At 40.4% G+C, this 27,485-nt stretch overlaps 1 protein-coding gene across 5 annotated transcripts in view; it reads left to right on the top strand.

The window, feature by feature from the left end:
• Positions 1-1,454: 1,454 nt before the first annotated feature.
• Positions 1,455-27,485, top strand: part of PTPN1 (protein tyrosine phosphatase non-receptor type 1) — a 65,800-nt gene continuing 39,769 nt past the window's right edge. For 2 of the 5 annotated variants that reach the window (XM_073309432.1, XM_073309431.1), the window contains exon 1: positions 1,462-1,640. In XM_073309432.1, coding sequence (XP_073165533.1) covers positions 1,491-1,640 — 150 coding nt within the window. In that variant the 5' untranslated portion in view covers positions 1,462-1,490. Of the gene's footprint in view, positions 1,641-12,130; positions 12,862-27,485 lie in introns of those variants that run through there. The other 3 variants (XM_073309428.1, XM_073309433.1, XM_073309429.2) reach the window with 3 other exon arrangements.

Genomic DNA, 27,485 nt, shown 5'->3' with positions numbered 1-27,485 from the left:
ATTTTATCTATCAAGTCAGAGCAGGTGACATGAATGCACAAGTCTGTATGCTAACTTCCCTTATGAAAAGCTTCTGTACTGCAGTAATTCAATTGCCTGCAGTTATAGCATCATGGGCTTTGATCCTGTCTTAAGTAGGCCTGTATTTGGAAGGGAAATGTCCAAGGGCTATCTGTGTGTTGCAGCAACTCTTACTGGTGACTAAATGGAATCAAAGCCCAGAATCATGTTAGGGGTGTGGTGTTAAAAGCTGCTGCCTTTGGTAATTAAATTATACAAGGTGGTCAGGTAAAGTGGCTACTACCACCACTATGCTTCTGTCCCTAGAAGCCTTTACAGCTATTCTGAGGGACAATGGGCCCTTTTCCCACAGAAATGGTCTGTAAGGGACTGCTGCAGGCGGAGACATAATCTGATCAAAATTATTTGACTGTTGGGTAATGTAATCAAAATCACTACAGGGTCAGTTGTATTTCAGTGGAACCTCCCCAATGGATATCATTTGTGAAACAATCCTTCAAGATTAAAGAACAGGAGTACTTGTGGCACCTTAGAGACTAACAAGTTTATTAAAGCATTAGCTTTCGTGGGCTACAGCCCACTTCATCGGATGCACAGAATGGAACATATAGTAAGAAGATAGATATATACATACAGAGAAGGTGGAAGTTGCCATACAAACTGTAAGAGGCTAATTAGTTAAGATGAGCTATTATTAGCAGGAGAAAAAAATTTTTTGTAGTGATAATCAAGATGGTCCATTTAGACAGTTGACAAGAAGGTGTGAGGATACTTAACTTAGGGAAATAGATTCAATACCTGTAATGACCCAGCCACTCCCAGTCTCTGTTCAAACCCAAGTTAATGGTATCTAGTTTGCATATTAATTCAAGCTCAGCAGTTTCTCATTGGAGTCTGTTTTTGAAGCTTTTCTGGTGCAAAATTGCCACCCTTAAATCTTTTACTGAGTGGCCAGAGAGGTTGAAGTGTTCTCCTACTGGTTTTTGAATGTTATGATTCCTTATGTCAGATTTGTGTTCATTTATTCTTTTGCGTAGAGACTGTCCTGTTTGGCCAATGTACATGGCAGAGTGGCAATGGTACAGGTACCACCCGTCTGTCAGTCCTCAGGTCTGGGGGGGCACAACTCCCGTCTGTCTGTCTGTCCTGGGAGGGCACAGGTGCCCTGTCTGTCCTTGGAGGGGGGCATAGCTTCCCTGTCTGTTTGTCAGTCCTCAGGTCGGGGAGGGGGGCACAGCTCCCCGCCTGTCTGCCTGTCTGCCTGTCCCCGGGAGGGGAGGCACAAATCCCGTGTCTGACTGTCCCGGGCGGGGAGGGAGGGTCAGGTCCCCTGTCTGTCAGTCAGTCCTCAGGCCGGGGGGGCACGGCTCCCCTGTCTCTCCCAAGCCGCGCCTCCCCCAGCGGGGGCGGGCCCGGAAGCGGCGTGGCCGGCCTGGCGGCGTAGTTCCTGTGGCCGGGGAGGGGGGGACATGCAGAGCAGGCGGCGGCGGCCCCGCGAGCAGCTGGAGCAGGAGCAGGGAGCGGAGGCGGCGGGCCAGGCGCGGGGGGCCCCCACCATGGAGATCGAGAAGGAGTTCCACCGGCTCGACCAGGCCGCCAGCTGGGCCCTCATCTACCAGGTGAGGGGCCGGGCCGAGCCGGCTTCCCCAGCGCCGGCGGGGAGCTCTGCCGCCTCGCTTCCCCGGGCCCGGCGGCGGGGAGCTCTGCCCCCATCCCTTCCCTGACCGCCCCGGGGCACCGGCTGGGGGGCGCTGTGCCCCGGGGCCCCGGCTGGGGGGCGCTGTGGCCCCCTGACCGCCCCTCCGGCCCGGGGCCCCGGCTGGGGGGAGCTGTGGCCCCCTGACCGCCCCTCCGGCCCGGGGCCCCGGCTGGGGGGAGCTGTGGCCCCCTGACCGCCCCTCCGGCCCGGGGCCCCGGCTGGGGGGAGCTGTGGCCCCCTGACCGCCCCTCCGGCCCGGGGCCCCGGCTGGGGGGAGCTGTGGCCCCCTGACCGCCCCTCCGGCCCGGGGCCCCGGCTGGGGGGCGCTGTGGCCCCCTGACCGCCCCGGGGCCCCGGCTGGGGGGCGCTGTGGCCCCCTGACCGCCCCGGGGCCCCGGCTGGGGGGCGCTGTGGCCCCCTGACCGCCCCGGGGCCCCGGCTGGGGGGCGCTGTGGCCCCCTGACCGCCCCTCCGGCCCGGGGCCCCGGCTGGGGGGCGCTGTGGCCCCCTGACCGCCCCTCCGGCCCGGGGCCCCGGCTGGGGGGCGCTGTGGCCCCCTGACCGCCCCTCCGGCCCGGGGCCCCGGCTGGGGGGCGGGGGGAACTCTGTTCCCTTCATAGCCTCTGGCTCAGGGCCCTGGTGGGGGAACTCTGCCCTCAGCCTCCGTCATTTATTTCCCCCACTACAGTCCGGCTCAGGCCTCTGTGGGGACCTTCGCTCCCTTCTTCCCCCGTGCACGTCCGCGCCCCGCTCCCCCCGTAGCTCCTGTCTCAGGGCCCTGTAGAGGGGGAGCTCTGCGCCCTGTGTAGGGCTCTGGGGAACGAGCTCTGCTCTCCCATCCCCGTCCTCTTCGGAAGTTTCCTTCCCGTGTCATGGGTCTCTAGGGGGAGCGCTGCAATCTTCTTCCCCCGCAAGTAGCCAGCCCGTTGTAGAGGGCCCTGTGGGAGGGCGGTCCGTCCCTTTTCTTCCAGGTTCTTTCCAAAACCAACCTCCATATATGATTCCTGGGGCCATAGTTCTGCCCCTTGCACAGCCTTCTACACCGGGCTGGAAGGAGACTTGCTCCCCCCCCACCCCACCCCAAAAAAACAAAAACCCCACATCTCATTGCAAGGTTCTTGGGGAATAGTGTGCCCCCGCAACAAGTTCTCTTGTACAAAGCTCTGAGGTGAGCTTTTCTGTCCTCTTTCATTGATATATCTCTACAATGTAGCTCCCTGGAGGGGGAACTTAGTGATGCATATATTTTCCCACACAGTGCACAGAATTGAGAACTGATACCCTCCTCCTCCAATCTCAGGGTGGATGGGGGAAGGAGTTTGTGGTATATGTTTTCTCAACCATCCTTGTACCATCACACACACACTCTCCAAATCTAAGGAGAGGCAATAAAGTCCCTTCTCTGCCTTTTAACCTCTTCTTAAGCCCTGAGGGGGTATGAAGGCATATACTCTCACACCAGCCCACTTTCGCAGTGGAGTGATGGTGGGGTGGCTGTTGCATGTATGTGGCTTTTGAATCACTATAATAATACAAAGACTGTAAAATTGGTTAGGTATAGATTTGTGTATAACTGTGTGGTGTCCCCAGGGTAGAGGTTATTTGTCAATAATGGTATTATATAAAATATATCTTTACATTGTTTTGCTATTATATTTACCCAGAAATATTTCAATTTCATAGTAGCAGACTTTAGAAAAAGATACATTTTGTTATTTCACTGGCAGTGTGGTGGGTTTTGAGTATGCAGTCCTAATTTATATTGCTTGTATTTTTAACAAGTTCCCTGGACAATATATCCCCAAAATAAACAGGATGCAGGAGAGGATAAGGAACACTTATAGCTAGGTTGATAAACTCAAGTTCCTAATATGTTGAGATCAGGTGGCATTATTATAAAGTAACAAAGTTTTTTGCTGTTAATTTATTTTGCTGTCTAGTTTCTCTACAAAGGTAATGTTGTGTGAGACTGGGTTGTTATCTCTTCCCAAACCTCTAAATTATTTTTTCTCCTTTTTTTCTTTTTTTAAGCTGATGTTTTATAAGATCTTTTAATGGGTGTTTGACAGTGTTTTAGTTCATATGTTGCCAGGTTGCTATGATCTACAGAATGGATCAATATGTGAAATTGGGCTCCTCTGCTCGTTCGCTCTGAACTTCTCCCCATAGAGTTTTACAAAAGTGGCGTAATTGAGTTTGTTTCATATCCACAGTGTGCAGAGTGTAGAAAATCTTTAATGGAACATTTTGAGCTGCTATGGGGAAGATGTTTGCTTCACAAAATTAGAGATGAAGAGTGAAAGAATATTTAGTTCTGGGTTCACTTCCAGGAAGATCTACTACTGGTCTGAGTATTTTGCTTTCTGTGGCATTCCAAACTCAATGTCCTTTGAAAGTCGTGAATCTGTGACATTAGGTTTTTTTTCTAATCTGTTTTTGAAACATTTGATGTCACAGACTCAGTGCTCAGGAAATAACTTTGACTAATGTATTACAAAGTTGGTCTAATGTTAAGGTTGTGAATTATGACAGCAGAAATAAAGAAATTCAGTTGTGGCTGCTGCACCACTTTTAACTTGCGTCATCAAACTGAAGTTCTTACAGCATAATCCTATGCTCCCCATTGGGTAACAGCCACAGTATGTGCAAGCAGTTATTTGATTTGGGCTGTAGAAGCAGCCTGGAAAAGGCTGCTTTGGATGTTCATAGCTTTTTTTAACTTGAGCTCTTTTAGTTACCAGCTTGTGCTGAATTTGAATTGGCAGTGATCAGAAGAGAAAATCTGATTTGGCTTTTGTGAAGTGAGTGAGTGGTGGATCATGTTCTAGTTCCCGTGCATGTGTCACTGAAGAACACTAACTGGCATCTTTTGCTGGCAGTCTCAACAGGGCCATGGAATTTAAGTATCAAGTCAGAGTAGGGGCATGTTGGCTGGGCAGCATGGGGGTGCTTGTACAACAAATGTCAGTTGTATTTGTTGTGAAGGGTAAATAGAGAATTGACAGCTGTAAGGCTGTCGCCCCTCAGCAACACTCCAGCAGCGTGTGTGGTCCGCTGACCTCAGTCATTTGGGGCTTAGGTATGTGTGACAGAGTGCTAGCTGTAGCCTTCTGTAAGCTGTAGCAACCTTAACCTGTTTCCATGGGAATTACTGACGCCGGATGATAATGGGCTAATGAGGTAATTACTTTAGTAATAGGGATCATTCTCGTATAATTAATTGGTGGGAACAGGAAGTAAAGAGGAAGCTCAGATGGTGAGCTAGGTGGAAGAGACAAGTGGTGTGAAAGACTCCCGTTGTACACCTGTGCTGCTCCTGCCCCATTTTGCAAACAGTCAGTTAAAGGTACACATGGTGGAAGAGTAACTGTGTGTGTTGGTGATGGAGGGACCACAAAACCAAGCTAGGCAGGGGTCCTCACTGGATAGCTCAAGAAGCAGGTTTTGTTTGTGTTCTCTACTCTGCTGTGGATGAAGGCTGGATGTCTGTGCTGATTCTTTTGGCTCTGCCGTCTGCCTTTGGTACCATTGGCCATGAGTTAGCAGGGATATGACTGCAGACCCCAGTAGGAGCAGAAAGTGATTCTTTAGTAGCTCTCCTCCTTTCTTACTGAAATATCCTGGAGTGTAGTCATGAGCAGTGGCTCTTCTGCTGAGACAGCAGTCTCGTGGGGTTTCATCAGTTGCAACTTGTCATCCTCTCCTGTTTTAATGTCGCTAAGGGGGAGTTAGAGGGATAAGTAAAAAGCGTTTCAGTATGCCATAACAGTCAGCTTTAAATTTAGATTCCATCTCACCTGGCCAGTGTGGTTCAGTAACTTGCTCTAACATAGTCTAGCGAGGTTCAATTCACCCTTGTAACATTGAGATGATGCTTGGAGGCTCAGCGATGTAACAGGAAGAAAACTAGGACATTTCAGGTCAATTAATACAGTTTTCTTTGTAACCTAAATTTCTTTTTGGGGCCCAAGTTGCTTCTGGGTGTCCAAATATCAACAATAGCCATGTTTTTCTAACCTAATTTGGATGGGAGTATGCACATCTTTCTTTCACATGTGAACTTTGCTACAGTCCATACTTTGACTGTCATGAGAATGGATTACTCTATTGGGTTGTCAGTGCAACTTTCCTGTGTATAGCATCCTTCATGCAAAGATTAATGCGTTACAGTGAGACATATGTATGTAGCTTTGCCAGTTTGGAGGGATACGGTTATATTTTTTCCTGATATTCTTCCTCCTGTTTAACAGGTCTTTAGCCTTATCAGAAGTTTCCAGTGTCCAGGTGGTATCAAGCTTACTCTTAAATGTCCAGGAGGAGGATGTATATACCATGTCACTTCATGTTGCCCTGAATGAAGCTTAACAGCAATTAACAAACAGATTCATTGGCTCATATTCCTGGACATGCCTGACGAGGTTGCATTTAGTATGGGGTGGGGATAATGAATTCTACAAGGAGCTCAAAGCAGTAGCAGATGTGGCTAGCTTGGATCACTCTCGTAGGTGGTGGGAATAGCCATATGACTTCTGTCTAAGCATATGTGCTGATGAAGCTAAGTGGGAATCTATCATCTTCTGCAGGATCAGGAGATCTTTGGTCATTGGTGCCATGTGACTACTAAAACTCAGGTACCTTTTTAGTGGGATAGGAGAGAGAGCTAAGCTCAGCTGAGAGAATATAATCATCGTGAAGAAACAAAAATAAGTCTTGCAAGGAAAAGTATAAAGAAAAAACCACAAAAGGAAACAGTCTTTCTGAAATGAAGTACTTCAATATTTTGTGTATGTTACAAAACATGATGAGATAATTGGCCCAGCGTTGAGTACTTAGTGGAGCTACTTTGGTTCACCATAAATGGTTGCTCAAAAATGGGAAAACATTTGTAAAACACTCAATTTTTCTTGACCAAAAAATCCTCTCAACACTTTAACCAGCTCTGTTTGCCACAAAAACTGTAGAGCATAAGACATTTTGTCTTGGGCATCCTTCCAAGGAAAAGGGCCCAATCGCTTTCTAGCCTATGCCAGTGTCATAAAAAAACCTCTTGCTTAGAAAATACTTGAATAAAGTGAGGAGCCGTTCTAGACCAGTTACAATGATGTAAGTATTCCTTTCAGTGCGCAGACAAATTAGGGTCCTATACATGAAAAACAGCAAGTTCAAGAAAGAGCTAGGGACAAGGGTAGACAGTGCATTTAAATATGAGCTTTGCAATGTGAGACTGTGGCAAAGAGATGCAATCTAGAAAATAAGTGGTGTATGGGTGGGTGAATGACATGTTCAGTACATAAATATCGGCAAAGGGTCAATAGGAATGAAGAGAATTCACCCTCTGCAGATATTCCAACAAGGAGGAAAAGCCTGAAGCTAAGCAAAGTTTAGGTTTGCTGTTGAGGGAGGGAAGATGGTGTGTAAAGGGGACACTCAGCCGTAACAGTAAATGGACAGTGAAACATCACAGTTCTCCAAGAAAATAGGCAAGATAAGATTTTAGTGAGATTGCTGCAAGGAGTAGTCCTTCAAAATGCAGGGTGATTTTATGTAGGCCCCAATATATAACTCTATCAGGTATGTCTAAGGAAATGCTCAAATATTGGCAGATTTGCCCACTACAAGATAAATGTTATTCCCACTAAAAAAACATACAATAAAGAAGCAAAAAAGGCAAAAAGCCTGATGTCTTTCCATTGCAATTCAATTTTAAAAAGGGAACCATCTGCTTAAAATCTAACAGAAAAAAAGTTAAAATTAGTTTCAGTTACTATATCTGCCCCCTGAATCCCTGTGCTACTCTTTGTGGGTTTACAGTCACACATCCATGATTTCTTACTTACATTCTTTTCTCCCTTTGCTGTAAGAGACTGGTTATAAAGGGGTGACAGTGAAATTGACTACACACAACCTGTTCTCAAATGCAGAAAGAAATATTTTCCTTAATCCTTCAATAATAGGAATGGTAGATCAAAAGGTTTTGGACAGATTACTTTAATTGACAGTATACCTTTTAAAATATGCTGCTTAGGCTTTAATACCTTTAACCTACCTAGTTTTAAGACCCATAGGCAACTAAACTGAAGTTTGACTTGGAAAATGAAACCTTTTATTTATCTTAAGACCCAGCTTGCATATGAAACTAACATGAATTATAAATCAAAGTTGTCTTGCCCAGAGGTTGGGTGCAACTTGGGGCTTCTAGTCCTTGGCACTTAAGTTGAGAAACTGTTGCTGCTTTCTAGGTGGCTACTCTAACTGGGAGTGTCAATTCTGACTGTAGTATAAATGTTGATTTGGTGTATAATACTGGATATGATTTGGAATTGTAGTTGCAATCCAGTATCTGAATTTACGAGTGGCTACTGTCCAAGTGTTGCAAAATGCTTTGATATGTTGGACTCCGTATGAATCAAACCAGGCTTGGGTATTTGTAACGGACTGGACGACCAGGGATGATCACTTGATAATTGTCCTGTTCTGTTAATTCTTTCTGAAGCATGTGGCACTGGCTGCTGCCAAAAGATGGGATACTAGGCTAGATGGACTGTTGGTCTGACCTAGTATGGCCGTTCTTATGTACATGTAAAATGTAATTTTCACAGTGGGATAAGAGCATGGCCCAGAGGATAGGGGGCACAAGGTTGAAAGTTGGGAGACCTGAGTTCCGTCATCAGTTTTGCTGCTAAATTCGTGTCCTTTGGCAAGCAAATTAACAGCCGTACCTCCTGTTTTTTCCACTTGTAAAATGAAATTATACTCAGTAACTAGATATCCATGGTGAAACTGATTTATAAAGCACCTGTGATTTGAGACCTAATTACCGTAGTGCGGGAAAGAAAGAAACAACTCTTCAGTAAGATTTTGATCCTGCTCCCATTAAAGTCAATGGGACTTTGGTCACGGATTTCAATGGGAACAGAATTGTACAGTACGTTTGCCAAGAAAACACAAACATTTACTACTCATGCCAGAAAAATACAAGCAAGACCATAATAATGCAGTAGGCATAATCTGCAAGTGAGTGGCATATCAGGTACTTATAAATAGTAATCATGAGCCCTAACACCATTCTGTTGTAATGCTGAGCTGCTATAATAGTGGGAGTTATACATCATACAGGGATTTTCTCCTTTGACCATTGTCTCTTGCTTTACAACTGAGTTTTCTTCTCTCAGAACAGAGGCCTTTTTGTCTCTGTTAGAGGAATAGCCTTTCTGTACTGAGTGAAAGTGTTTGAGAATGTGGACTGAGTAGGAGGCTACATCTCATTAAAATTGAGACTGATAAACATTGGCACACAAGTGTTATTTTTAAAAGAATTTTTAAAAATAATTTGAATGGCTAGTTAAAATGTCCCTGGGTTTGTTTTAATACCAATTTTTTACTTTATGCTGCTAATTTTAAAAGGACTATTTCTTGGGGGGGGGGTGAATATATATAAATACATACACACATTCATTCACAGGAAAGGGGTTACCATAAACTGACGCTGATTTAAAAAAAAAAAAAAAAAGCAAACATGTATGGGGATTGTCCAAGGGATTTTGGCATCTCTAAACACTTTAAATGTGCACATTTATATAATTATAAATGTAAAACTTCATTATTTTCAAAATAAAACTGTTAGCACATGTTCATGTAATAGTTGTTGAGAATTGCAGTGTACTATTCCTGTCACTTACGGAAAAGCAGATGCTAGCAATTACCTTAAATTAGGGTGACCAGATGTCCTGATTTTATAGGGACAGTCCTAATATTTGGGGCTTTGTCTTATACAGGTGCCTATTACCCTCTATCCCTGTCCTGATTTTTCAAACCTGCTATCTGGTCATCCTACTCTAAATGTTTGCTGTTCTTAAGAAAAAAATCACCAATACTGGAAGATAAAACCAGTTCTCTCATCTATAAGTGAAGATTAAGAAGAAATTCAGAAAAAAAATCCCTCTTTAATTAAAAAAACAAACAAAACAACCTGCTGAAGTTCAACTTGACTACTGTCCCCCTTGAATAGTTTGTTATGCACAAGTGTCTGTTAAGTTCTGTGCTTAAGTTCAAGTACTGTTTGTATGATTGTGGTTTAATAAAGAAAAAGTACCCAGCTCTTCGACACCTGGGGAAGATGACAAATAATATCCTTTCTGCTTTCTTCTGTAGGTGTAGAGGATGTACATGATTATTGAAAAGCCTTTCTGCAAGAAGTCTTAAACTGTCGTTGTACAAGGCAAGCTCTGAAAATATTGGTTTCAGTGGAACTAGATGACCACTTTTCAAGTGGTTTAATGTACTTTTGTCATTAGCAGGTGTAACAGTATTTACACATTCCATTATGTTAGTCTTAGACAGCTAAGAACACATTCTCTCTCAACAACAGCATTCTACATGAACTATGAAATCTTAAACTGCAAGGGTTAAATTTGTGACGAGGAACAGACCTTTCATGGTGGCTGGCCCAACACTGTGGATCTTCCTTCTGGAGTGTGATCAGAGATCTTGCCACTGTAAATTTCACTTTTCTCTAGGGCTGTCGATAAATCGCAGTTAACTCATGCGATTAACTCAAAATTAATCATGGTTTAAAAAAAATAGTCACGATTAATTGCACTGTTAAACAATAGAAGACCAGTAGAAATTATAAATATTTTTGGATTTTGTCTACATTTTAAAATATATTGATTTCAATTACAACACAGAATACAAAGTGTACAGTGCTCACTTTATAATTTTATTACAAATATTTGCACTGTAAAAATTATAAAAGAAATAGTATTATTCACCTTTTACAAATACCCTAATGCAATTTCTTTATTGTGAAAGTGCAACTTAAAAATGTAGATTTTGTTTGTTACATAACTGCATTCAAAAACAAAACAATGTAAAACTTGAGAGCCCACAAGTCCACTCAGTCCTACTTCTTGTTCAGCCAGTCACTCAGACAAGCAAGTTGGTTTACGTTCACGGGAGATAATGCTGCCGGCTTCTTACTTGCAATGTCATCTGAAAGTGAGAACAGGCGTTGGCCTGGCACTTTTGTAGCCAGCATTGCAAGGTATTTATGTGTCAGGTATGCTAAACATTCATATGCCCCTTGTGCTTCAGCCACCATTCCATAGGACATGCTTTCATGCTGATGACGTGCTCAAAAAAAAAAAAGGGCATTAATTAAATTTTGATTGAAGTCCTTAGGGGAGAATAGTATGTCTCCTGCACTGTTTTACCTACATTCTGCCATATATTTCATGTGATAGCAGTCTCGGATAATGACCCAGCACATGTTCGTTTTAAGAACACTTTCACAGCAGATTTGACAAAACTCAAAGAAGGTACCAGTGTGAGATTTCTAAAGATAGCTATAGCACTCGACCCAAGATTTAAGAATCTGAATTGCCTTCCAAAATCTGAGGAGTACGAGGTGTGGAGCATTTTTTCAGAATTCTTAAAAGAGCAAAACTCCGATGCGGAAATTACAGAACCTGAGGCACCAATAAAAGAAAATCAACCGTTTGTTGGTGTTATCTGACTCGGAGGATGAAATTGAACATGCGTCGGTCAGTCTGCACTGCTTTGGATCATTATTGAGCAGAACCCATCATCAGCATGGACGCATGTCCTCTGGACTGGTGCATGAAGGGACATATGAATCTTTACCACACGTAAATATCTTGCAACTCCAGCTACAACACTGCCATGCAAATCTTGTTTACAGCGTCACCTGAAAGTGAGGAGTGGGCAGCATTATCTCCTACAAATGTAAACAAGCTTGTTTGTCTGAGTGGCTGAACAAGAAGCAGGACTGAGTGGACTTGTAAGCTCTGAAGTTTTACATTTTGTTTTATTTCTGAATGCAGGTTTTTTTCCTTGTACATAATTCTACATTTGTAAGTTCAGCTTTCATGATAAAGAGATTGTATTATAGTAGTTGTATGAAGTGAATTGAAAAATACTATTTATTTTGTTTTTTTACAGCACAAATATTTGTAATAAAAATAACTATAGAGCACTGTATTTTGTTCTGTTGTAATTGAAATCCGTTTATTTGAAAATGTAAAAACTTCCAAAAATATTTAAATGGTATTCTGTTATTGTTTAACAGTGTAATTAATCGTGATAAACTTTTTTTAATCACTTGACAGCCCTACTTTTCTCTTTAGCCTAGTTTTCCATAACGTTCTCAACAAGGAAAGAAGGAGTCAGCTACACACAAGACAATGAACCAGATATATCAAGTAGAGAGAGGAATCTAAAACATAGGAATTGCATTATTCTATGTAAATATTGATTTGTAAGATACTGTGGTATGAGTGTAGTATAAAAATTGAGAGAGAAATTACATAATGAGTAAAGAAATATTCAGAGCAATCTAATGCATTAAAAATAGATCTAATCTGTAGGTTTTGGTGTTAAAATTTTTTTTTTAATTGACTGTTTACAGCCATTTAAAATTGGGATTTAGTGTCTTGCATTGGAAACAAGTTGACCAATCATTGTGAAACATTGTTTCTTTCCCGAGCCAGTAGACACGCCCTCGCTAGCTTACTGCGAGAGGCAGTATGATACAGAATCAGAGTGCCTGCGTGTGGTGTTTTGGTAGGCAGAATGCAAAAATGTCATTTTTTTAATCAATAATGAAACTTAGATATATTCTCCATACACACAAGTGAAGATTCAACAGCTTCTCTCAAACCTCTTTTTGTAGTATAAGATAAAAGCAGCTCAGAAATCTGTGATTCTGTCAGTGGTAATAGAAAATGTATACCACCCATCTGGAAATAGATCAGTATACTAACCAACAAGGCTCTTTGCTATTCTGTTTAGGAAGACTATAGTTTCAGAAATCACAGCATTATTAAGCTGGAGTATAAGAAGTAACTGGCAAAAGAGGTGAGAATTTTCCATGTTAATATATTACGTAACTTATGAGTAAATTGTATACCAGCAGCATTCATCTGAACTTATGTAGTGAATGCTCCAGGAAAATTTTGTACATGCTTTAAATGGCTTTCCTTATGCTTTCCAGATAGTAAGAAATAGTTCCTATCCAACAGGATCTTGCAGTCTAATTCAAAGACAAACCCCATGAAGTGCTGGTTTGAATTGGAGAGATGCTTCACCAGCAGTTGATGATTCAAAGCTTTGAAGGTTTCAGAGTAAGAAGGAGAGTGAGTTTGTGTGTGTATGGGGGTGGGGGGGATGTGAGAAAACCTGGATTTGTGCAGGAAATAGCCCAACTTGATTGTCATGCACATTGTGTAAAGAGTTGTCACTTTGGATGGGCTGTCACCAGCAGGAGAGTGAATTTGTGTGGGGGGGTGGAGGGTGAGAAAACCTGGATTTGTGCTGGAAATGGCCCACCTGATGATCACTTTAGATAAGCTATTACCAGCAGGACAGTGGGGTGGGAGGAGGTATTGTTTCATATTCTCTGTGTATATATAAAGTCTGCTGCAGTTTCCACGATATGCATCTGATGAAGTGAGCTGTAGCTCACGAAAGCTTATGCTCTAATAAATTGGTTAGTCTCTAAGGTGCCACAAGTACTCCTTTTCTTTTTGCGAAAGCTTTGAAGGAGTGAGTTTGAGTGCATTTAAGTGAAAGATAGTAAGGTTCATAGGTTCAAAATTTGCCCAGTATCACTTTTTTAGTGCTCTCCCCTCCTTTCTACTCTACCATATTTTATATTTCTACAGCAATTGAGTAACAATTTCACATTGGGGGAACAAGCAATATGAAGAGAGACATACTTGGATTTCAGATTTTAGCAATTGCTTTGTATTATCTGGGGTTGCAACCAAATGAACATTTGTTCCTTTATATGGGTATGGTTGTTAGTTTTAAGTGACTAGCTTCTGTGCACCAGAAAGGGTTAACTTAAATTTGAATACTGCCAAATGTGCTGTGTTGCTGCACACAGGCTGTGGTAGAAAACGGCAGCAAAATAGTTATGTTCATCTAAGTTTTTAATTACTAAATGTGAAACACCTAAAATTCTGCTTGACGTGCTACTTTGAGGTATAGTTTTGTCGGCAGAGCATGAGATGAAGTATCTCTGACTTTGATAAAACATAAGTTTAGACTTCTATACCATGCTTAATTTTAAATCAGTGACATTACCATACTTATTTGTGTATTCTTAAAGTATTTTAATTTTCCCTTCTCTCTCTCTCTCTCACCCCCAACGACGAAAGCTACATAGTCAGTGTCAGGCATAAATAATAGAACTTTGCAGCAAAGTTGAACTTGACAGAAATCCAAACATAGTAACTAATATAGATAGGAGAGGAGACTGTGCATAAAGTAGTTATGTAGTGCAAAAAGCTAACTACTGAACCAGTTTGTATGCCACTTGCTATTTTCAGTCTTTGCTATTGAACTTCATAATGTATAGTGGCTGAAAACAGAAAAGATTTCATACAATGTACACAGCAAATGAAAACTACTAAATAGCTAACTTGCTCAGTGGGGAAGGATTCCACACCACATTGAACTGCCTAGTTATTCAGATTTTAAAAAGAGAAATCAAGAGATTCAAAATTTGAGGGCTAGGATAGCTTCACAGTCCTACCTCTTTTGAATGATTTGGCATCTAAAGATTTTGACTCTGCTAAAAAATTCAGTTTGACAGATGAGAGTTTGGTAATCTGTTCTTTGTCTCATTAAAAATGAGAAGTGCAGAAAGCATTCTGACAGACACCATGTTCTCAACTAACTGGACTGTGTAGTAAAATCAATGTAGATTAATATGTTGTCCAAAAATTGTTACGTTCACAGGAGTATTTGGTTTTCTAAACTATGGAAGATACTTTGTGAAAACCAAATTATAAAGTAGGTAAGGTAAGATTAACCTAATTCTAAGAAATGGAATCATAGAATTGGATGCAGTTGACTTTGATGATATGCCAGGAAAGCAGGGAAATTCAAGAATATGAGAACTAACTTAAAAGAAGGTTCTTTGTACAGGCATGACAGGTCTTAACATGTTGAGAAGGAGAATAGGGGAAGATAGTGAAAGATCTGTTTAGACAGCATATTGCAAGATCTTCCAAAAGATGTTTTTAAATGAGGCCTTTTTGTTTTTTAACTTTGGGGAAGTTAGTTCCATTTTCCACCTCAAACAAGCTGAAGTGCTAAAATATCAAATGTTGACCAGATTATTTCCATGAGTTGTTATTGCCCTTCCACTCATGAGTAGTGAGGTGGTAAAGGGCATCAGAGTTGGTGGAAATGTTAACAGAACCTCTGATGAGCTGTCTATGACTGATCACTTTTTTTTAATATCTGAAAAAATGAATAGATTTTAGCTCTAAAAAAGAGTGCCATGACAAATTGTCATTGCTCCTGACTGTTCTGTGTCTCATGTGGAGGTTCATGGCGTTTTCACCAACTACCTATTATCTGCTCCTATCCACTCCATTATGGTAAACCAAATGTTGTCTTAACCTTTTAAGAATAGTCTTTTTAAATTACTGGTTTAAGACATATATCCGTGCAGTTTCCAAAGAGTTAATCCTTTGAATGGAAAAACTGTGAGACCAATGTTCTTCTATTTAGCTGGACAGACTTATTTTGGGGATGGAGAGGAGAAATGGGTTAAGAGCTGGATTTAATGAAAACTTACAGCCACAATAGATACCCAGATAACCTGGTTTAGATGTAAGTGTTAATAATATGTCAGTATTTACATTATGGAAGCCTATTTCAGAGACTGTCATGCTTGCAGACTAAAGCTGTATTCATCCTCTCTGGAACATTTGGGCATCATCTTGTCTCTTTACAGTTGCTTCCTGCTTTGATAGGAGAGCCAGGCAGTAAGGTAGCTCTTTATTTTCTCTTTTTCCCATTTCTCCTTCAAGAGATAGTTGCTGCGCAGAGCATGCGGCTTACTGTTTTCCATAGCACTGTCCTCCTCCCTTCCATAGCAGTATCTTTGTTCCTTCTGTGCATACAACTGCTACTCCCACCATCTGAAGCTATAGCTGACTCAGCTGTTGGTTCTGCTGAATGCACTGCAAACACAAACCAAGAGACAAAAGAAGAAAGGCACCTTTGCTACAGGAGGATAAAATGTTCAGTGAGGGTTAAGGTCCCACCTCAGAGGATATTGGTCCTAGGCATCAGGGATTTAATCAGGGTTGAGTGTGTAGCTCAGTGTTTTTCCCCTGTTGTGTAAGAAATTGGAATCTCACCATTTTTTAAAAATAAGTTGGAGGCAGATTATGCCATTGGTTTCACAACATAGCCCCAATAATGTTAGTGGAGCTGCACAAGTACAGTTAAGGGCAGAAAGAAAACTGGTAAACAGAAAATGTACCATTTTTTACTACCTCATTGGATTCACTTATTTTTAAAGCACAGTTGTTGATGGTTAGGTTGATTAGGTTAAAAATGAATGCTCTTCTGGTCTTGATCTTTCAGATGCTTTTTCTTGCCTTTCCAGCTCAGAACTCCACATTTCCACTGCGGTGCTTAGTTTACCAAGTATAGAATGTCTCAGCATTAACTAAAAAGCCGTTCTGTTTGTCAGATTCTTTGTGGAACAGGAGCAAGTGGTCGACATAGAGTAATGTTCTCATAGCCCTTTCTTTTTCTTGTACACATTTCAATGAAAATTACTTGTTTATATCATCCTGTAATTCCACAGCAACAGGTTCCAGTATTATAAACAGTGTGACCTTTAAGTGTGATCACAAGGAAAATAGATAAGATCTATTTTTAAAATGAATCTTTCAACTAAGATTCTACTTCCTTTTGCTGGCAAGACAAATAACCCATATTGGTTCAGATGATCTCAATTCCACTATTACATGAGGCCTGTTTTTTCCGCTGCCCTGCACAGTGTACAGTCATTTACACCTGTGTAAAGTTAGTGTGAAATGGGTATAAATTGCTACCATTCTGACTGGTAGCATTTTACACCCACTTCTGGCAGGTGTAAATGATTGTACAAGGTGCAGGCCAGTGGAGGGAAAAATAAGCTTATGGCCTTTGACACAAAAACACTGACGGGGATAGCAAGAGGATGAAGTTGGAGAATTGTACAAATACTGAATTGCATCTTAAACATAAAAACTACATGCATAACATGGGCACTCTTTTCCAATTAAAAAAGCTCCTCAAAATGGAGGAAATATTATAACCGACAAGTACAAATGTAGTTCAGCGACTACTACATTGGTCTAGAAGGTCTCGATAAACTATCCTTGTTCTCCTTTACACAGCTGACTGAACCACCGAGCAATATTTCTTTGCTAAACTTCTGATAAAGGGAAGTTTTCCACACAAGCTGCAATTTGCCTACTTGTGTGTGTCAGATAGTGGTGGTCATAGCATGCCAGGTTCACAAGAAGTAGTGAAGAGCTTGATGAAAACTGTGCTAGTTAAATCAGCAATATTGATCTTCTCAAGAAGCATCACATAAGTGTAGCTCAAGGCTTCTGTTATTGATACTGTTTCATAAGTAACATAAAACTTCAAGCATAGTAAGTACTGAAGGATAATATCTGCTGTGATCCAGCAGCTGCACCTCTGTGATTCAAGTGCTCTGCCAATATTACTCAACTGCTGAGTCCCCATCTTTGTCAATGAGTGTTGTCAAGAGGACTTCTCAGAACAAAGAGGCGGTGGTTTCCAGCCAGTAGTGTAAAGCAAAGAGTTTGCCTGTGACAGTGGTTGCTCTTAGTCATCGTGTGCTCTAGTAGAGCTGTTGTTGTAGACTCCGCCACCATGAACTCATGCTAAAAGCTAAGTCATAAAAATGTAGTATGTATACTGTATAAGAGTGAGAACTTGTCTTCTCAGTTAGTGCCTAGTAGTTTCTTGAGGTGGCATGCTGAGGCAGAAGGGGGGTGGAGGTAGCAGTGGCTCCATGGATTGGAGAAGGGGAGGGCTCATCAGATGCTTCCCACAACAAAATGATGGCACAGTCTGAAGCCCCAAACCAATGAACTAATGCTGCCACAAATGAGATCAACACAACCACCACAGCTGGCATGCCACTCATAAGAGTGGCAAGGCACCCTGTGAGAGCCACCTCAGCTTTTGAACTTGCTGCCTTGTTCCTGGTCTGAAGTAACCCTAGATATCAACTTTAAGGGAATGTTGCAAAGTTCGATATGTTTTCCCTAGATATGGAGGATTTGGAATACTTTGGGAGATTAAGATTTTAAATGTGTTCTGATACTAGGTTATGTAGGCTTATTATTGTAGAAAGTGTTATTTTTATAATTGTATTTTGAAAGTGTGTCAAGAAGGATGCAGAGCAAAGGAAAATCTTTTTATGCAATGAGTGTATTTAATTAAAAAGAATACCTGAGCTTCCTAGATGCAAAGCATTACACCCAAATTATATTGTATCATTTATGGACCAGAGACCCATTATGTTATGCTCTGTACAGAGGCAGAAAAAGATGGTCCCTTTTAGGATTAAACCAAACTCAACAGGAAAGGAAGTTCCTTAGTTTTTTCTTCTGAATCTGTTATGTTCTGGACTATGCAAAGATGAGTCACTTGTGCTGCTCACAGAGGCTTATGTGCCACTGTTGTGATGTCTTTAATAGCAGTAAATAAGTTAATACTGCTACTTAAATTAGTGGTGCTTCTGTCAGTAGTTATCCAAAAAAACAAACAATTTCAAATTTTCCTCAGATGTTACTATGATACCTGTGCTGTGTAAACTCCAGAATTTTAAGGTCTTTTGCTTGTCCTGTAAGGGCTCTTAATTGTAAAACCTTCCCTACAGTGTGCATTCTCCATATCAGACACTTTATATATGTAAATTCCTGTGCTTTTGGTTCTCTAGGCTTTGAATCTGCCATTAAATACACAGTGCTCCCATCTCCACTTCTAGCAAAATATGCTACTGCGCTTATATGTAAGCTTAGTAGTTAATCATCCATGGACACTATTGTGTGCCTGGTAGTCTTTAATTTAACATGTCTAAGCATTTTTTTTGCCTATATGTGATGAAGTGAGCTGTACCTCACGAAAGCTTATGCTCAAATAAATTTAAGTCTCTAAGGTGCCACAAGTACTCCTTTTCCTTTTGTTTTTGTTTGCATTCTTAAGTAAGATGTTTCTGGAGGTGGATGTACTGCATACTTTTTATTCAGGGAACTTCTTTAAATACTAACACTGCTAACGGGAGTTTGAAGTAATCTTGCTTAAACATGCTTTATAATTTGGAAGCTGATATCAGCCAATGCTGACAGGAAGTGGAATTTTATGAGCAAGAGACTAGTCAAGTTGCAGGGTGTGGTGGAATGGGCATGGCAGTGTGGTCTGGACTGTGTTTAAAAAAAAAAAAAAAAAAAAAAAAAAAGTAAAGGGAAGTAATAGGAGTTGCGTCTCTATATTTAGGGAACTCTCTTTGGAGACATACAAGTTGTTGATAGTCATTTGGCTTTGCAGAGTGGCATTCCTTGGTAAATTGCTTTGGACACCATGCTAATAGGATAAACACTTTCTCATTTCATGATCTATCTGTCCTGTGTAACTTGCTTTCAACTCACAAATCTGAATTATTAGCATGAAGAAAACAACTAAAAAAATCCCATGCACGGTTGGCTTATATAGTCCTGACAAATTTATTTGAGCATAAGTTTTCGTGAGCTACAGCTCACTTCATCGGATGCATGTGTTTTTCACTACAATGCCTCCGATGAAGTGAGCTGTAGCTCATGAAAGGTTATGCTCAAATAAATTTTAGTCTCTAAGGTGCCACAAGTACTCCTTTTTCTTTTTGTGAATGCAGACTAACACGGCTGCTACTCTGAAACTTATCTAGTCCTGTTTTTGTCTTTAATGTACTGGAGTGTTACAGTGGTGTCCTAATTTATTAGTGTGTCTATGAAAGACTGTTCTTGACATCAAGACATCCCTATTTAGCACCAGAGTCATTCTTTGAATCCAGGATGCTTCCATCCTTCAGGTGAAAGAACTGCATAAGGCCCAGTTCTCTCTTGGGGTATGTCTACATTGCCCAAAAAAAGTATGTTCTTAGCTTGCGTTAGCTAACTCAGGTTAAAATAGCAGTGAAGATAAGGCAGCTTAGCTTTTAACTCAAGTTAGCAGGTTGAGACAGAGCCTATAGGGGATCCTGGGGTTAGCAGCTCCAGTTCAACCAGAGTTAAATGTTCAGTTTCCTTGTCTTCACTGCTATTTTAACCTGAATTAACACACTTTCTTAGCAAAGTAGACATACCCTTACATGAATAGGGTCTGTGTGTATATAGGATATGTATATGGTGCCATCACCATAGTAGATGTACCTTTGCCTTATTCTTGCTATGATTTTTGTATGCTAGTTGTTTATCACTTTGTAAATTACATAAATAATGCTAAATTAAATGTAAAATAAGAAGCAAGAATATAGCCTGTTTTCATTGTACTTTGTGTGAGGTAGCTGGTTTTGTCTTTCCAAGGAAATTTCTTAAGCTGCTTGTCAGTCATAGATTAAGGTATTCAGAGTCTATTGTTAATCTCATACAGAACTGGAATTTATATTTAATTTTCAGTCATGATCAAATTCCTTCAAATGAGGGATAGCTCAGTGGTTTGAGCATTGGCCTGCTAAACCCAGGGTTGTGAGTTCAATCCTTTGAGGGGGCCATTTAGGGATCTGGGGCAAAAATTGGGGATTGGTCCTGCTTTGAGCAGGGGGTTGGACTAGATGACCTCCTGAGGTCCCTTCCAACTCTGATATTCTATGATTCTATGATTCTATGATGTCTCTGTTCCATAAACATACTTCCTTGGTGCATGTTAGCAAACACCAATTTTCACAAATGGGGACTTTTTTCATTGCATAATAGAAGCCTGCTCTCTGTAGCAAAAAGCTTAGAATTTTAGCCTAAAGAAATTAAGAATTTATGTTGTATTTAGAAGCATATAAGAGAAGCTAGTTCTCTTCTGTCAGGTGCATGTGTCCCTAGATCACTTCACTCAGCTAGGCTTATGTGAACTGTGGTGCTTATATCTCCATTTATAGGATTCAGTGTTTACGTTTTTGTTTCTCTTCAGGAAAAGTATTAATTTTTCTTAGAACAGAGTTTACAGCACTCTAAATATTCATCTTCAAGTGCACACAACTTAAGTTTATCTGTTATTATAATCTAAATGAAAGCCTTAATCTAATATAAAAGTATAAAGGCACAAACGGGAAAATGGGAGTAATCCTAATCCAGCAGTCCTTTTTATTCCCAGGAGATTTAGTGTGAACTACATAAGTGATTTGGTAACGAGGAAGAGGGCACCATTCAATAACTTGAAATCTGCCTGCAACAAGTACTTGCATATTTAAGTAATAATTGGATGCCCATGTTGCTCCATATTTTTCACGATCAGCAGAAATATGCTACAAAAGAGCCACTGGATTCCCCTTGTCCACATGTTTGACTCCTCAAAGAACTCTAATAGATTAGTAAGATATGATCTCCCTTTACAGAAACCATGTTGACTTTTGCACAACGATTTGTTCTTCTATGTGTCTGACAACTTTATTCTTTACTATTGTTTCAACTAATTTGCCCGGTACCGACGATAGACTTACCGGTCTGTAATTGCCAGGATCACCTCTAGAGCCCTTCTTAAATATTGGCATTACATTAGCTATCTTCCACTTATTGGGTACAGTAGCTGATTTAAAGGACAGATTACAAACCAGGGTTAATAGTTCCGCAATTTCACATTTGAGTTCTTTCAGAATTCTTGGGTGAATGCCATTTGGTCCTAGTGACTTGTTACTGTTAAGTTTCTCAATTAATTCCAAAACCTCCTCTAGCAACTCTTCAATCTGTGACAATTCCTCAGATTTGTCACCTACAAAAGACTGCTCAGGTTTGGGAATTTCCCTAACATCTTCAGCCGTAAAGACTGAAGCAAATAATTAATTTAGTTTCCCTGCGATTACTTTATTGTCTTTAAGTGCTCCTTTTGTATATCGATCATCCAGGGGCCCCACTGGTTGTTTAGCAGGCTTCCTGCTTCTGATGTACTTAAAAACATTTTGTTATTACCTTTTTGAGTTTTTAACTAGCTGTTCTTCAAACTCCTTTTTGGCTTTTCTTCTGACATTTAATTTGGCAGTGTTTATGCTCCTTTCTATTTACCTCACTAAGATTTGACATCCACTTTTTAAAAGATGCCTTTTTATCTCTCACTGCTTTTACATGGTGGTTAAGCCATGATGTCTCTTTTTAGTTTTTACTGTGTTTTTTAATTTGGGGTATACATTTAAGTTGAGTCTCCTGTGGTGTCTTTGAAAAGTGTCCATGCAGCGTGCAGGGATTTCACTCTAGTCACTGTACGTTTTAATTTCTGTTTAACTAACCTCCTCATTTTTGCATAGTTCCCCTTTCTGAAATTAAATGCCACAGTGTTGGGCTGTTGAGGTGTTCCTCTTATCACAGGAATGTTAAATGTTGTTATATTATGGTCACCGTTTCCAAGCAGCCATGTTAGTTACCTCTTGGACCAGATCCTGCGCTCAGATCAGGACTAGATCAAGAGTTGCCTCTCCCCTTGTGGGTTCCTGTACCAGCTGCTCCAAGAGGCAGTCATTTAAAGTATCGAAATTTTGTCTCTGCATTTCGTCCTGAGGTGACATGTACCCAGTCAATATGAGGATAATTGAAATCCCCCACTATTATTGAGTTCTCTATTTTGATAGCCTCTCTAATCTCCCTTAGCATTTCATCGTCACTATCACTGTCCTGGTCAGGTGGTCGATAATAGATCCCTACTGTTCTATTCTTATTAGAACATGGAATTACTATCTGTAGAGATTCTATGGAACATGTTTTCAAGGGTTTAACACAGATTTTATTGGTGGGTTTTATATATATTTTTTCCACCCGGAGAGGATAAGAATATAGCAGTTTGCATTGGTTATTCTCTCTCCCCTCCCACCTGCCCTGTTTGTAATACCCTGATTAATGTACTACATCAGTTCATTTTAACTAAAGGAAAACCGTTCTGAGGATGCCAGATGGCTCAACAGTCTGATGGCTCCTTTTTTTACGTTGAGTAGCCTTCATCAAGTAATTTTAATAATGCGCCATTTCTCTTGGGTTGTCATATTTTGCAAAAAGAGAGGTTATTAATAAAGGATGAATCTAGTACATGTGGAACTAACAATATTTCCATTTTAATACTCCTTAAGAATTTAGGTTGGGATTTTCAAATGCTCAGCATTGGTCTAATGCTTCCACTGAAACCAGTGGATGTTTTGCTATTAACTTGAATGGAAGGAGAATTAAGTCAACACTAAGCACTTTTGAAAATAACACCCTTCGAGTATTGGCATCTGCAATAGCTTATTGGGCAGAAACTTGGGACAGATGGTCCAGATGCAATATTTATATTTGGAGTTTGGCTAAAAAGAATATAATTTGGTTTCTCATGCAGTACCATGAACTTCCAAGTAAAAACTTATTTTCTTCTTAGAAATGTAGAGGGAGATTGCAGAAAGTCTTGCTGCAAATCCTAGATGGTTTGGCAATGGAAAGTATGCTCGTGTCCGTCAATTTCATAATTTAGCTGCTGTATAGGTATAGTAGCTAACTCTTCTGTGCACATTACTGAAACTTTGCACTTGCATGTCAAACCAGAAATATATGTTCTTAAGCAAATAGCTATGAATCAGAACTCTTTCCTTTCCAGACAGGCTCTTTTGGAAGTGCCAGAGAGAGAAGATTGACTTTATGTTGCTTTTGTAAATGAAACATTAACCACTATTTTTTCTAAAATCTCTAAAGTCCAAGTACCCTGTGGCATTTTACATAACGGTACTATACTGTGAAAACTTAGTAATATAATAGATTTTTAAAAGCTTATGAGAGAGAAGTAACCTCTGGAGCTTTACAGTATGCAAACTGATGAGGCTACCATGAATAAACTAGGAACTCTAAAATTGCTATTCTAAGCTAGTTTAGAATGTCCTTAGTTCTTAACAGTACCCACACAATTACCTTTTAAAACTGATTGTAAATGTATAACTGTAGGATTTATCACTGTGGGAGAAATAGACAAGTTTGAGGTCAGCAAGCTTGTTACTTATCAGCCCAAAACAGTGCATGCACAAATCAAAACACTTACATGGCCATGGTGACTGAAAATGTCTGATTTACACAAGATGAAAATGAAAGTTTCTTGGGGGAAAAGTACTTGTATAACAAAACTAATTCACTATGCTTACAGAAAGATATTTTGCAATATGTGCTGTAGTCAGTAAGCAACTGATTACAATTCACTACAGAACCAGGTTTCTTTGCTAGGGTGAACTTAACTATCTTGAGTAGTTATGCATCATCTGCAGATTTTGCCACCTCACTGTTTTACCCCTTTTTCCAGATAATTTATGAATATGTTGAATAGGACTGGTCCCAGAACTGACCCTTGGGGGACACCACTAGTTACCTCTCTCACTCTGAAAACTGACCATTTATACCTACCCTTTGTTTCCTATCTTTTAGCCAGTTACTCATCCATGAGAGCACCTTCCCTCTTATCCCATGGCAGCTTACTTTGCATAAGAGCCTTTGGTGAGGGACCTTGTCAAAGGCTTTCTGGAAATCAAAATACTGTATGTCCACTGGATCCCCCTTGTCCACATGTTTGACCCCTTCAAAGAACTGTAATAGACTAGTAAGACATGATTTCCCTTTACAGAAACCATGTTGACTTTTGCCCAACAATTTATGTTCTTCTATGTGTCTGACAATTTTATTCTTTACTATCGTTTCAACTAATTTGCCTGGTATTGACATTAGACTTACTGGTCTGTAGTTGCCGGGATCACCTCTAGAGCCCTTTTAAAACATTGGCATTACATTAGCTATCCTCCAGTCATCTGGTACAGAAGCTGATTTAAATGATAGGTTACAGACTACAGCTGTTAGTTCTGCAGTTTCACATTTGAGTTCCTTCAGAACTCTTGGGTGAATATCATCTGTCCTGGTGACTTATTACTGTTTAATTTATCAATTTGTTCCGAAACCTCCTCCAATGATTCCTCAATCTGGGACAGTTCCTCAGATCTGTTACCTAAAAAGAATGGCTTGGGTTTGGGAATCTCCCTCACGTCCTCAGCTGTGAAGACCGATGCAAAGAATTCATTTAGATTTTATTTATTTAGGTTTTATAAAAGCTACTGTTCCCTTCATTTATGACCTTGACATCACTCTACTATAGACTATATAACAGGCTTCAAAAAAGAACTAGATAAGTTCATGGAGGACAGGTCCATCAATGGCTATTGGCCAGGATGAGCAGCGATGGTGTCCCTAGCTTCTGTTTGCCAGAAGCTGGGAATGTGCAACAGGGGATGGATCACTTGATGATTACCTGCTCTGTTCATTCCATCTGAAGCACCTGGCATTGGCCACTGTCAGAAGACCGGATACTGTGCTCGATGGACCTTTGATCTGACCCGTTCTTGTGTTTTTACTCCATTTCCATGTCAGCATTTAAAATACTTCATTTCATAAATGGCATATAGTGCCAGCAGTAGCAAAAAAGTACATGGATTCAGCAGTCAGTTTTGCAGAGAATAATAAAGAACAAGCAAAGTCCAAACCGCGAAAGTGTGTTTCCTCACTTGACGATTTTGCATCTGTTCAGCAACAGTGGCAAATGATCAGAGAAGAATCTCTCGTGTTTGGTCAGTTTAGACTCCAAGCTCGGTGGAGCAGGGACCATACCTTTGCTTCGTCAATGCCTTATACGCATCTGGTGGTATACACAAACGTTGGAAAGACATCTATCTAGAGTAGACACTATATTGTACTCATTACCATAGTGTGAGTGCCATTATAAACTTATATTGCTTCAGCAGGTTGTTTAAACATTGTATTTATAGCACCCCCCTTCTTTTCCTTATGCTGAATGTTGTTTTGAGAGGTTTTTTTAATTTGTATTAAAATACATTAGTGGAGAACTTAACAATGAATGCACTAAACTTAATCTTGCTTGGTAAAGCCCCTGATGGGAGGCTGCTAACATTTGGAGTGTAGACTTGTTGCTAAGTTTTAAAATAGTGTGTGAAGAGGAGTGAACTAAAACATGTGATAACCTTAACTCCTACACCTCTTGTGCAAAAGGCTTCCTTTGAAATCTTGCTAATGATTTACATTATTTTTAAAATGCTTTTCTGTAGTGTTACCTTCTAAGCTGAATAATATTAAATCTGCTGTGATTGCACAAATTTTAAAACAACGTAAAATATCACCTGTCCTGGTATTTGAACATCTTTTCTGCTGTTTTAAAGTGCAGTATTATACTGTACTAGTTTAAGAACTTGGAAAAGCTTTTGGCATTTAATTTGAGATTTAGCCTTTGTGTAAAGAGTTTAAAAGTTTTCTGATACTGTCAAGTCAGAAACAAGTTAGCATTAAAAATAAATTCACAACATATTTTTACTAGTCCTGGCTAGCTGATGGCATATTTGGATTTTAATATTTTACACACAATTAGACTATCAACCATACTATACTATAAATCATTAAGTGCGTGTGCTCTCACGCATGTTCGGCTACATTAGGTCTTTTGAATTTTTACAAATTAAATATAGTTTTAACATGCCTTAGTTAACACGCGGGAGAGAATGTCCTAAAACTTCCTTACTTTCCGGAAGTCATGCGTAGCTGCAACTTTTAAATATCTAGTTAAGTGGTTATCAACCTCCAGACTGCTTGCAGTACAGTCAGCACACAGCTGCGGTCCATGTGACATCCTCAGGGCCATACAGGTTGTGTGTGTGTGTGTGTGTGTATATATATATATATATATATATATATATATATATATATATATATATATATATATATATATATATATATATATATATATATATATATACACACATACATACACACACACACACACACATTGTGTGGATGCATCCCAAGTAACATTTAAAGAGCTGCATACGTGGCCGACAATGGTAAATAGGTTGACAACCACATCATAAAATCCAGTAAATGGCCCACCTTGATCATCATACACATTGTAAGGAGAGTGATCACTTTAGATAAGCTATTACCAGCAGGAGAGTGCGGTGGGAGGAGGTATTTTTTCATGCTTTATGTGTATAAAAAGATCTTCTACGCTTTCCACAGTATGCATCCGATGAAGTGAGCTGTAGCTCACAAAAGCTTATGCTCAAATAAATTGGTTAGTCTCTAAGGTGCCACAAGTACTGATCTAGTTGAAGTTTTACTTTAAACTTCACTCCAATCTTCATAATAGGCCGCAAAGTACGTATTATCTCTCTTATAGAATGGCAGATGCGATTTAACCAACTTCCAAAAAGGGAATTGGCATCGGGTACAGAGGTCAGTAGTTACAGATTAATCATGTGCTCAACATACTAGACCGCACCCCTCCATAATGGTAGGAATAGACTTCTAGTCCTGCCCCAGAAAACAAGATATTCAAAGGACAAAACAGTTCTGATTCCCACAAGTAGTAATCCTTTTGTTTCTGCTTGTTTGGATTCTGATATAGGAGCACCTAAAATCTTAAAGAAGTGCAACTCTTAGGCTTTCCCTGACCCCTCCCCTCCCCATCCCCCAGGCACTTCAAGGGAAACATTTCCAGCCCTGACTTCCAGACATCCTTTTCATTTTCTACTCTGACAGCCACTGCAAAGGACAGTGCTGTTCTATAACCTTAATGGTCAGGGGAAGAAAGAAAATAAAATCTAAAGCTCTTATTTTTCCCAAGAGACCTAGGAAGACGCATCCTACAAGAGCCAAAAAGAACTCCAAGAAATGCCTCT

The sequence above is a fragment of the Lepidochelys kempii genome, chromosome 13, assembly GCF_965140285.1.
Source record: "Lepidochelys kempii isolate rLepKem1 chromosome 13, rLepKem1.hap1, whole genome shotgun sequence".
In the NCBI taxonomy this organism is placed as follows: Eukaryota; Metazoa; Chordata; order Testudines; family Cheloniidae; genus Lepidochelys; species Lepidochelys kempii.
This window is presented reverse-complemented; position numbering and strand designations above follow the sequence as displayed.